The sequence below is a fragment of the Strigops habroptila genome, chromosome 1, assembly GCF_004027225.2.
Source record: "Strigops habroptila isolate Jane chromosome 1, bStrHab1.2.pri, whole genome shotgun sequence".
NCBI classification, from domain to species: domain Eukaryota; kingdom Metazoa; phylum Chordata; class Aves; order Psittaciformes; family Psittacidae; genus Strigops; species Strigops habroptila.
In genome coordinates, this window is record NC_044277.2 from 130,211,494 (window position 1) to 130,223,725 (window position 12,232).

The 12,232-nt window shown below is 37.8% G+C and overlaps 1 protein-coding gene across 1 annotated transcript in view; it reads left to right on the forward strand.

The window, feature by feature from the left end:
- The window catches only part of DNAH11 (dynein axonemal heavy chain 11), a 91,495-nt gene that overhangs the window by 9,347 nt on the left and 69,916 nt on the right, over window positions 1-12,232 (forward strand). The window contains 7 exon segments of the mRNA XM_030484880.1: window positions 81-201; window positions 1,304-1,447; window positions 1,569-1,576; window positions 4,244-4,287; window positions 4,290-4,375; window positions 5,248-5,426; window positions 6,954-7,002. Coding sequence (XP_030340740.1) covers window positions 81-201; window positions 1,304-1,447; window positions 1,569-1,576; window positions 4,244-4,287; window positions 4,290-4,375; window positions 5,248-5,426; window positions 6,954-7,002 — 631 coding nt within the window.

Below are 12,232 nucleotides of genomic sequence, written 5' to 3' on the forward strand. Positions count from 1 at the left end.
TGAAGTTTTAATTGCTGTGCAGTGTTGTTATTTAAGCACTGCAGTGGTGGGATTCTAGTGAAATATAATTTGCAGGTCTCCTGTCATCTCTTGAGAGAGCAAGCTAATATTACCCATCAGGGGCTAAAGTGGTGAGTTTTAGATGAGGGTATAGATCCTATGTGGACTGAGTCACACAACACTCTTATGGATGATAACAAGGTGAGCAGTTGAGAAGGACATTGACTTCCCCTCTGCGTGTTTTCACATTTTCCTCTTTTTTTTTTTTTTGTTTTCTGAGAATAGCTTGCAGCGTACATTCCTGTTTTTCTTCTGTTCTTATAATTTCTTTGTTTTTCACTTTATTATTATTGCTTAGTAATATTTTAGTATCTGCTTAATACACAATGTCTTGCTTTGTACAACAAAAAGTCTTAAAGTAACCTACGTACACTGTAAGGGTGATTGTGCCTCCTAGTGCATGAGTTGATGTAATTCAAGATGTCCACCGTAAGATTATTGAAACTGGTATTTGGAAAGACTCTCAGTAAAATAGATATAAGTTTCCATTGGTGAAGTCCTCTCATCACTGTACTAAGGTTGGTGTTAGGAAATTAAATAAGTCAATTTAAGAACTAGCAGTAATATTCAGACTTCTTATTCCCTTCTTATTCATTATTCAGCTAAACCAATTTGGTTGGCTGTCTGAAATGCTGTAATGTAATGAAATATAAAACTAAAATCCAAACGTAACCTTAGGAAGGTGATTGTAGTTTGGCTCGTTCTTTTATGTTTAGGTTCTTAAGACAGGAAAGCTTATTTAGTGACACAGTCTCTGGTTAGTCAGCAAGGTGTCTGTCTGGGGCTAGCCGTATAGCCTAACTTTAGCTAATGGACAGAAAGGGGCTTTTCCAAGGGACATTTCAGAGCACCTAAGTTTGGGTTCCTGATCTGAATCATTTTCTGTTTCTTTCCATTGACACTGAGAGAGTCTTTACCTCTCCTGCTTTTAGCAGCTTTCAGCAGAACTCACATTGGTAGAGCAAGCTAGCCATCTTTTGAATTAAACCGTGGAAAAACTCATACAGGATCAAGTAAAACCTCTTGAATTTGTCCTTCTCTGTGTTTCTGAAGTAAAAAAACTATAGCAAAGTTTGAATAAAGTTTGTTTAGCTACGTTCAAGAAATAGTGTATGTGCATTGTGTTGCAGATAATCCTTGCTCCTTTGTGGGGCTAGAATAAATGTATGATTGTCCTGATTATGTTCTTTTAGCCAGTGTATCTTAGCTTGCTTTTGTTGAAATATTTACTGATGATTTCTAGCTTCTGACCCTTACAAGCAATGAACATGTCCCTGTGACTCTGTCAATGTGGCTGCTATTTGAGGTATACCATTGAAGAGCTGCAACCCCAGCTACAGTAGCATTCAGAGGTGGTATTCTTCATCTGAACACCCAGGACCTGGGGGTGGAATCTGTGAGTATCTCATGATCTTAATTAACATTTTTAAGATATTTATTGAAGATTAATGGGAATAGACCCCATTACTTGTATTAGTTCTTCCTTCTAGTTTTTATTCTGATAATAGTGGAATGAGTTAGTTGGTGGCCATGTATATTCTCAAACACGCAGTTCAGAAAATTTCAGAAAATTTCACCATCAGTTATTTTCCCCTCTTATGTGTGCTGCTTAATCAAAGCAGTAGTGTGGTGGGCTGACCCTGTTTGGATGTCATCTACCCACCAAGCCGCTCTATCACTCCCCCTCCTCACCTGGGCAAGGGGGAGAAAAACATGACAAAAGGCTTGTGGGTTGAGACAGGGAGATCACTCAGCAACTGCTGCCATGGGCAAAACAGACTCAATTTGGGGAATTTAATATTATTTATTACCAATCAAAATCAGAGTGGAGTAATGAGAAATACAACCAAATCTTAAACCACCTTCCCCCTACACCTCCCTTCAACTTCACTCCTGAATTCTGTACCTCCTCCCTCTGAGAGTGGTGCAGCAGGACAGGGAATGGGGGTCAGCTCATCATACATTGTCTCTGCTGCTCCTTCCTGCTCAGGGGAGAACTCCTCACACTCTTCCCCTGCTCCAGCATGGGGTCCCTCCCATGGGACACAGTCCTCCATGAGCTTCTCCAGCATGAATCCTTCCCAGAGGCTGCAGTTCTCACAAACTGCTCCAGTGTGGGTCCCCTACACGGTGCAGCCCTTCAGGAACAGACTGCTCCAGTGTGGGTCCCCTGCAGGGTCACAAGTCCTGCAGCAAACCTGTTCCAGCGCAGGCTCCTCTCTCCATGGGACCACACATCCTGCCATGACCCTGCTCCAGTGCGAGCATCCCACAGGGTCACAGCCTCCCTTGGGCATCCCCCTGATGCAATGTGGGGTCCTCCAGGGGCTGCAGGTGGAGATCTGCTCCACCGTGGACCTCCATGTGCTGCAGGGGAATCTCTGCTTCAGCACCTGGAGCACCTCCTTCCCTCCGCCTCTTCACTCAGTGTGAGGTCTGCAGGGCTGTTTCTTTCACTCTGGCTGCAATTGCCTTTGCACAGTAACTTTTTCTCCTTTAAAATATGTTATCCCAGAGGCGCTACCACCGTTGCTGATGGGCTCAGCCTTGGCCAGCAGTGGGTCCATGTTAGAGCTGGCTGGTATTGACTCTATCGGATGTGAGGGAAGCTTCAAGCAGCTTCTCACAGAAGCCATCCTGTACCCTCTCTGCTACCAAAGCCTTGCTACACAAACCCAATACAAGTAGTGAACTTGACTGTCTGCATTTTGTAAGGCAAATTTGGCAGTGCCAAGAGGTTAATAACTTGGGTACTGTACTCTTACAGCTTTTTAATAACTGTCACCATCTTTGATGCTGTTAAGGACACGGGTTTACACCAGCTTGGCTTTTTGTTTCTCTTGCTCCTTTAGATCACAGCACTGCCCTTCTAACTTCTTTTATACCTGTGGTTCATGCAAATTAGGATAGCAGTGTTTTTTCTAAAGAATATGGGGTTCCATGTATAAAAGGGAATTAATTTAGTCAAGGCACAATGTGTTAGCTTGAAGCAGCCCAATGGGATCTTTTCCTTTCGCATTTGTTGATCCAAAACCGTTCTTGCAAATTTTAGTAAGTTAATCTTTTTAACATTTGTCACTTGGTGTTTTTATTTTCAAGCAGCATTACTGCTGTTTCATGTCAAAATTCAATTTTGCAGCGTTCCTATGTGTCATCTTTTCAGTCAATTCTAACTACTTGTGTTAGAGTTGTATGCCGTTGGGACGAGAAGCTTTCAGTGCACATATTACCCAGAGACATCTTGTCAGTAGGAGAATTTAATTAAACAGTATGAGTCTGTACAAGCTGCCTACCTAGAGTGGTGAGGATCAGAGGACTGGTGAGGACATAAAAAGGCAATAATACAATCTCTTACAGCAAACAGGAGTGTAGAGATGGAAACAGTAGGCAGCAAACTGTCCAAATAGAACAGCTGTGAATGAGTAAATAATTGGTTGAAACTGTGTTTGACTAATACTGTGTGAACATGAGCAGGGGATAAAATTGCCTAATCCTTTGGAATATAGAGTTAGGCACATGGCTACTAACCTGAAGCATGTGCTATAGTTAACAGAATGATAATGAATTTTAGGCTTGGTTGTGATAGGAACTAGTAGATGAGAAGAGTTACCTTCTCTTCAATTACATATAGCCAGACTTTTCAGCCAGACTGGGTTATATGTACTACTTTAGATATCTGCAATGCAAGTTATGTTGAATTTGGGTGTCACATAATCCTCAGTCTTATGTACAATTTATATGCTGGTATTTTAAATAGTTTCTTGTCAAACAACATAAACCAAATACAAAATCCTTGCTCCCACCTGCTTTTTGGTAGGGCAGCCTCTGAAAGCAGAAGCAAACTATCATCTAGGTCCTCTCCCCCTGCCCTCCCTGGAATAAAGGATGCAGTCAAGGAAAAGGAGTATAGCCGTATGCCAGTGTGCTCAACCACCATAATAGCTCTTAGAAATGCTGCAGCTTGATGACCTTTGCATGAACAAATAAAAATGTTGTAAGGCTGGTGGCACTTACGTTTGACTTAGAGCCAGCACTGCTGTATTTGTGCATTGCACTAAAGGCAGTCACAAACAACTCTCAGAAGTCAACAAAAGTTTGCATTTCAAAGCTAGAGGGAAGAAATTTTGTATTTTTTCAACTTCTCTCTGTTAAATAATTGGCTTCTTTCCAATTTGTTTTGCAGGTATGTTTCCAGCTGGTTAGAAACAAGGAGATACCAATCTGAAAAGGCTTTGATTAACGTGTGCCTCCTTACTTAGAGCAACTCAGAACAAGATTTAAAACTGTTATCCTTATTCCTGAGAATAGAGTTCAGGTATGCATTATGCCTGAAACTATTTATATTGTAAGAAACTATTTCTAAAACACCCACTGACCAGGTAGTCTTATGCAGGAGTAAAAATGCTTAAAATTACTATGTTTCTGAAACGTATGTGAAATGAAATTGAGAGGTTCTTATATACCAAACCTGGACCCTTATTTTGGAGACTTACAGGGATTCAAAGGTTTGATATTGCAGCTGTCCACTGTAAGAAGAAGAAATGTAGTGTGTTTATGGCACTGCACGTAATTCCCAGACATCTCTGTTCTTGTGTTGCTTCTGTTAGTGATGTCTTAGCTTAGGGCTAGCCATTTCATCTCTCTTTACAAACATTCTGCCTCTCTCTAATTAAATTCTCACTAAATTCATTAACATTAGTTACTCTCAGACTCTGATAATGAGGCCCTACATTATTAAATGTTATTAAAGTACAGAGCTAAGCTCTGCTTCATATATAAATGATTTGATACTGCACATCCATATGTTGCCATTTTAAATTTGCGTAATATGCCTTGTTATTCTAAACTCTTTGAGTGTTTGCCTGCTTCTAAATAAGTCAATATGAGAGGAGAAAACTAATTATTGATTATGAGTGTTAAGAATTTGCCATAATAGACATGTCTGAACTGTGTCATCTTCTTCATATACCTTGCTTTAATTAATATAGAATGAAGGTATTTTGATACATTTTATCAGGAGACCTCTTCATGCCTTTGGCCTATGAAAGTATCTCCTAGACAAAAAGGAAGCACAGCAAGGAGTTGCAGTCTCACTACTTAAATTTTAAATACCTTCCTGAGGTCACTGTCAACTTCCTATGGAGTAAGGCTCACAGGTCACTGTCTTCACATATTTATTCAGTGCAGACATTCTGTTCTCTCCTGGATTGTTGGCTGACCCCTGAAAATGTGCCAGTGGATTGCCTCGGAGAGTTCTATGAGATGTATTCTGTCTTTGCTTGTATCTGGGGATTGGTGGGGCATTCTCTCGAGAACAGGAAAGTTAATGAAAATGACCACAGTATCTCAGTGTGCTTGAAAAACAGGTATATATACACACATCTCCTTACATATTTAAACAGATTTAAATGCATATGTGCATGTGTGTGTATGTATATGCAGGTTTCTACTCATTAGTACTGATAGGATCACAAAGCAATGGCCTGTGCATCTGGTATGTTGGCCTGTAGTACTGTCTGCTTTAGCAATCAGAGCTCATGTGTAAATGAGCTAACTTGATGGGAGGGAATTGAATGCCTACGGTGTATGACTGGGTGTAGAGTCATTTGCCATGCATAGAGAAGCTGTATTTACTTAAGGAAGTGTTACCTGTTGTAGTTTTTTTCTATACTAAAGTCCCTGGCAAACAACAAAAAAGTAATATGAGGGTCTAGCCTACCAAAGTTAAAGCATTTTGTAAAGGGCTGGACAGATGTATGTTTAATATCACCTATTGGGTTTATACCGTGAAATGTAGACATAAGCAAGGCATTAAAATGCATTCCCCTTAGTGAGATTTTTTTTGTTGTGATGAAGCCTTTGTGAAGGAACAAATTTATACATGCATCATCCATAGGTAAAGGAGCACCTTGCCTGAGTTGAAGAATGAGAAGCAGCACATTATTGCATCATAGACTGGGAAGATCTTTTGAGTCATAGTAACATCTGTTTTCCTATCCTTCAAAAAGACTTGCTATTCTGTGGACATACTCAGGAAGGTCTTGTCTAAACCAAGTAGTCTCTGTGGTGTCACAGCTATATAAATTTAAACTGAATTTAGAAGCTTTAAGAAATAAAATATTTGGGCTGGATGTGTGGGGTGATAGCCTTGGTGAACTGCTGAACATCCACCCACCTGCTTTCTCACTTGTCCTCCTCAGGAGGGTAGGTGGGAAAATAGGCTGGAAAAGATTGTAAAAGTAAATGGAAATATTAACTGAAAAATGAAACCGTCTACCTGTTGCATCATCCTTTGTTTCATTGTCAGTTTTGGGGAGATTGGCATTCTTAGAGGTTGAGATGGAACCAACGAATTTCAGCTGCAGCCTGATTTCAAATTTTTCCTGCTAAAAAAAATTGGATACAAATTTTCAAGTAAAAATTCTGCGTGAAAAATAAACCAGTAGAACATTTTGTTCTAGCAATTATGTTTGAGAGAATGGTGTATCCTGTTTCATTGCCTTTTAAAATTCAGTCCTAGCCAGAGACAGAAATCACTGTTTGCTTTTAAAACTAAACTGTGTTGTGCAAGCGTGTGATGTTTCTTTTCCCTTTCAATTTCAGGCAATCTTTATTCATACTTCTGAGACTGCATGTCTTAAATATTTTAGTGATTTATTCCTAACAAAAGGCAAAACAGTCATGTTCGTTGGAAATGACAGAGTAGAAAAAACAGTGTTTCTAGGCAATAGGCTTATCCTCTCCTATGTCTGGGAGAAGATACAGAAAATAATTCCTCAGTTTTTAAAAATCCCTTAAATTGAAGAACTCTTCAGATAAAATCTTTAGAAGTATGCAAGTTTGTTTAATGCTTAATTTAACTACTTTTACGATCAAATTTTTTAATTTTCTAGCCAGTCTACGTTGCTGCTGATAGATCACATTGTCGCTATGCTTAAAAATGTAAGTATAAACCCACAAATCTCCATTGAATAAGTATTTATGCTGTTTTTTTCTTTCTCATGTTGATTTCGTTTGTATTCAGGTCAGATAAAAAAATCCCACTTTCAGTCTACTTTGTACATGAGTTTATTCTTTGAAGTGTTTCCAAATTCACATTAACATAGAATCCTGCATTAATAGAACTTAATCGCCTTTTTTCCCCTTAAAATGAACGGCGAGATTGGGAGAAAAGAAATCTGCTGTGCGTCAGAGTGAGGTCATGAGCTGTTGTAAACTGTCATAGCTGCTTTCATGGGGAATCAGCCTTAAAAAGTTTTCAAGTATTCGTCTGATCAGAGAGGGATTTTTTAGCTAATGATTGCCACTGCAGCGGGAACCATGACCAAGGCACTACAGCAAAAAAGCATAACACTTTCCATTGCAAATGAAAGCTGATGAAAGGTACTCTTAGGCAGCAAAGGTTGTGTAATCTTCTTGCAGAATACCTCTTAAATAAACCAAATAGGTGAAGTCAGCTTCACAGGGGCTTTTTCTGCAAGTGTATCACACATATCAATTCTACTGTGGCATAAAATTTGAGAGTTTATGAACCTTTAAGGATTTGCTGCGAAATGTTAGTAATATTCCTTCAGATTTTCAGTCAGTGTTGTAAAACATCAGCTGCTTCTTCTAAGAAACATTAAGAGATGAACAAAGAAGTGGACTCTGCATCTCTTCCTGCCGTCCACTGCTCTTCAGCCAAGCGTCTCTTGTTAAATGCTCTGCTAGGAAGTCCCTCCACTAATCACAACAGGTGAAGAACTGCGTGACAACTCAGAAACAAATACATTCTTTTCACTTTCCATTGTGTTTACAGCATTTTTTTTCCGTGATCTGTGACAGAGTGATTTTGTACTGTCACATCTAGGTCAAAATGACTGCCTCTTCTGTTGTTTTTTGTGTCTGTACAGCAGCGTACCAATGCTTCTTCCTATAAAATGCATTCAAGTGATACACTGAAATGCCTTCATGCCTTTTAGGCTACAACTCCAAGCAATTGTTTGGAACAATCAACTTGTTGGGGTTTTTTGTGTTTTGTTTTTGTTTTTTTTTTTTTTTTTTAAAGGAAAGAGGCATTCACATCCAATTATACAAATGAGCAATTTAAATCTCAGTTCAAAAGGAAGAGCTTAAGAGCTGTACTTGTTGAAGTATAGTTATTCACTAAATTGCCATGTTCTTTCCATAGTTTAGAGGTTAAAAGATTTTTCTTACAGATCATATCACTTCTAATCTACAATATTTTCTACAAGCTCCCATTTTATCTGTATCCACATAACTTTTTTTTGAGGTATCTGCTAGAGTGGGCGGAATTAGCTTGTAGTGTTAGGTTTTATTTAGCATTCCTTCAAGGCATATGACTCACCCGCTCTGCCTCTAGAACAGCGGAAGATTTCAGAATATTACTTGATGGAGGCAATTTTGATGCAAACTAATATTGGTACATGAAGTTTGGGGTTTTCAATAGTACTAAAGTCTGGAATACTGCCACAGAGAAAAAACTTGCATAAACATTTATGTACAATGGGATTTAGCAAAATACATTTTCTTATTGTATTGTAGTAATGCAGTATTAAAAAAAAAAAACAAACCCACCACCACAACACAAAAAACAAAACAGGAGTAATAGATTATAATTGTGGACATTATTTAAAGTTTAGATAAGGCTAAGGATCAAAAAAGAGTAATCCTAATTTGGGGTTTAAAAGTACAGGTATATATGTACCTAGCTAAAGGAAGAAAAAAATCTAAAATTTTTAGGGTAATTAATACAAACATTGCATATGCATGTAGTTTCTGCAAAAAGCTTTTTCCCTTCTGTGGTAGAAAAGCACGATAAATGCAGTCATGGCTTTTTTTCTCCAAATTTATGACCATCTGATTGCAAATGTTTGAAATTCTACATTTCTGTCTTGCCCTCCAGCTTACTTTCTATCTGCTTACTTTCTGTGTTGTGGTCCATGATAGGATCTCTACACCACATGAGAACAGAAAGCTTCAAGGTGAGTTGCTTAAACAGAAAAGCATACTCTTACTGGAGGTTATAAACAGTTTTAGAAAAGAGAAGCACAAAGAAAAGGGGCTATCAAGTCTTGAAAGGAAAGTATTCTTCAGCTGCTCCCGATAGAGCTGCTCAATGTTGACCCCATGGGTTGACCTGATGAGAACAGGGATGTCTGAGATACAGAAATTAATTTCTTAAATTGCAGCTTGCCAGATATTTAGCCATTACCATTTATCTTGTCATCACCCTGTAAAGACAACAGAGAAAATCCACAGAAACTTTATGATGCTGGTTCAAATGAATGCTTTTTCTCTGCCATGAGAAGAAAACCACAGATGATACTGAAGGATAATCGAATTGGGCAATTAAGGAAATTCCCTTCTTACCCTCCAAAGGACAATTTAATTTTTTGGCAGGTACAATATATTAAAGTCTGTGGAAAGATAAAGTTTTCATCAACTGATCAACTAATCAACTCACTCGAGTTTGATTCTGTTATGGGAGGATCTATATCTTGTGTAAATATTTCATTATTATTATAAATGTACATTAGATTCTTGTTCATATACAAGCATGTCACTTTTATGTGACATGAATAAAATGTGAGAGACAAAGAATGCATTGTGCATGGTCTGGTGAGTAAAGCAGAGAAGGAATTGGGCATTTAAATAAAAGCTAAATATACGAAGTTATCTGTCTGTATGTTGTAAAAAGGAGGTGCACAGACAGATAGGCGGGCACTCCACACACAAAACCAGCCATACTTCAGTGGCATGAGGAGGCTGAGTGTATCTACTCAGTTCCCTGCTTGTTCACCAGGTGTTCAGGGATTTTACCCATACACTTAAAACTTTTTTTTCATAGAAGGTTTTTCTTTTCACTGGCATGTACGTTGTGATCTGACTTTAACTGTGACAAAGGTGAGGCAATAATATCTGTACTGTTCTGGCATATTTAAATGCAGGTGCTGTTGAATTGTATAAACTATTTCACTAGGTCGTACTTTATCTCCTGAATGAATGATACCAGGTGTTAGCTGAATATCTTGTTAAGGAACAAGATGTAAAGAGGAGAAAAGGAAGTGACTGCTCAAATCTGAAGCATCTCTAGCTTGGAGAAATCAATCATGTCTAATTCAGTGACATATTGTCCTGGGTTCAGCTGTAGCAGTCATTTTTCTCCTTCTTAGCAGCTTGTGCAATGCTGTGTTTTCAACTTTAGCCTGAGAACAACTCTGATAACACACCGATGTTTTTAGTTGTTGCTAAGTAACGTTTACTCTGACCAAGGACTTTTCAGTCTCATGCTCTGCCAGTGAGGAGAGGCACGGGAAGCCAGGAGGAAGCAGAGAGGACACCTGACCCAAACTAGCTGGAGGACAAGACAGAAACGTAGAAGTTCAACACATTTGTAATTGCAAAAGCTAACGTCCTTCTGTTTTCTTCCTAGAGCTGTATGCTACTTCAGCCAGGAATCTTTTTGTCTCCTCACAAATATTTCAAGCTTCAGATCTTAAAAGACCCTACTGTTTAAAATTGTTGATGCTTCTTTCTTTTGAATTGTTTCAAAAGAAACAAAATCAAACCAAAGGTTAAAAATCCTCATTTTACAAAAGAGATCAAATAGGAAAAAAATGAACTTGCCATTCAGGAATTTTAAATGATCATTTGAGAATTCTAAAACAGAGTAAAACTTGTTGTAAATGCATGGAAAGAAAGGGAATGCATTATACTATGAAGTTCTGGGAAGGATTTGTTGATTTAAGCAGGGAATGGCTGCATTATTTATGAGTTATCCTTTTACAGTGTTCTGGGTTTTTTTTAAAGATGGTACCTGTTTGGTCTACTTCAGTCGTACACTAACTTTTAAAGAAGCAAGACTCTGTCTTCAGATTTGGGCAATTGGAACTCAAAGTACCAGCTACTGAAAACCTCAATTTATATTCTTTTTTTTTAATTTCTTTTTTTCAAGTGGCCTCCTTTTTATTTCACCTGGAGCTGTGTCACCTGGAGAGCCAGAAACAGTATCTATTTTATGATATTGCAAATCAAGGCATGCTACCTCATACTCTATGGTGATCTTTGCTGTCAATTTTGTCTGCTTTTAACTCTGATGGCTGTGTGCATTCTCAAATTGATTTGAACTTTCTTTGACCATGTTGTACTCATCTGAGGTTGGAGCCAGTTTCATTAAAAAAGCCTCTGTTTATCATCATCAGAATGTTTTGTGAGAATGCAATATCTTCATTTCAATGAAAATGTTGAACAAAATATTATGTGATAGAAATTGTGGGTCTTGTCTTATTTTTAAAATGTCAATCCTAATTTGATATGTTCCTTTGCAGTGATGTTCTCTGTTAAGTTTTACTATGTATGCTTCTTGTTTCTGTAAATTTGAATTGTAGTAACTCTCAGTATTGTTCATTATATCAAATATGGCAGAAGGAAGACAAAATAATGTCACATATTATATAGTACTAGTGCATATATAGTTTCTTCTGGAATTAATGTGTGTTGGTGCCAATATCAAGGACGAATTAACTAGCAAGAACCACAAAAGCGTTTCTACTTGCCCTTCAAAAACTCTTCACTTAAAAGAATACTCATTTTGCAGCAGACAAAGCACAGCAGAAACGTGAACTAAAATGAACATATTAAACACATCTATGTTTGATTTTTAAAAAATAGAAAATAGTTTTCATTTCCAAGAAAGGGAAAATGCTTATCAAGTTAGATTGATTCAAAACAAGGAAAAGTAATACCTTAAGCATATGCTTGATTATGCCACTGCATTGCAGATTTGGTTGTTTTGCTGCCTAACCTTGTACTTTTAAAAATCTAAATCAGCCCAGACTTCTAAGTGTCATGATTGATTTAGTTTGGTTTAGTTTTTTGGGTTTTTTTTTAATTTTGTTTTTATTTTTCCATGGATTTTTTTCATATGTCGTCTTACCTGTCTCAGTTTAATGTAATTTGTTTTTTTTTCATGTCAGGCAATATCTTAGTATCCAGTATGGCCCAAAAATCACAGTTTCTGTTTTGAAATCTGATTAACTGCATTTGCTTTGTTTTCCTGCACGGAAGAAAACCAGCCAGTTTTCAGAAGTCAAAATGAAGATTTTGCTGGATAAGTGAGGTACAGATTTCATTGTTGCTCCTTGTCATTATTTGTAATCTTTCTTCAGCA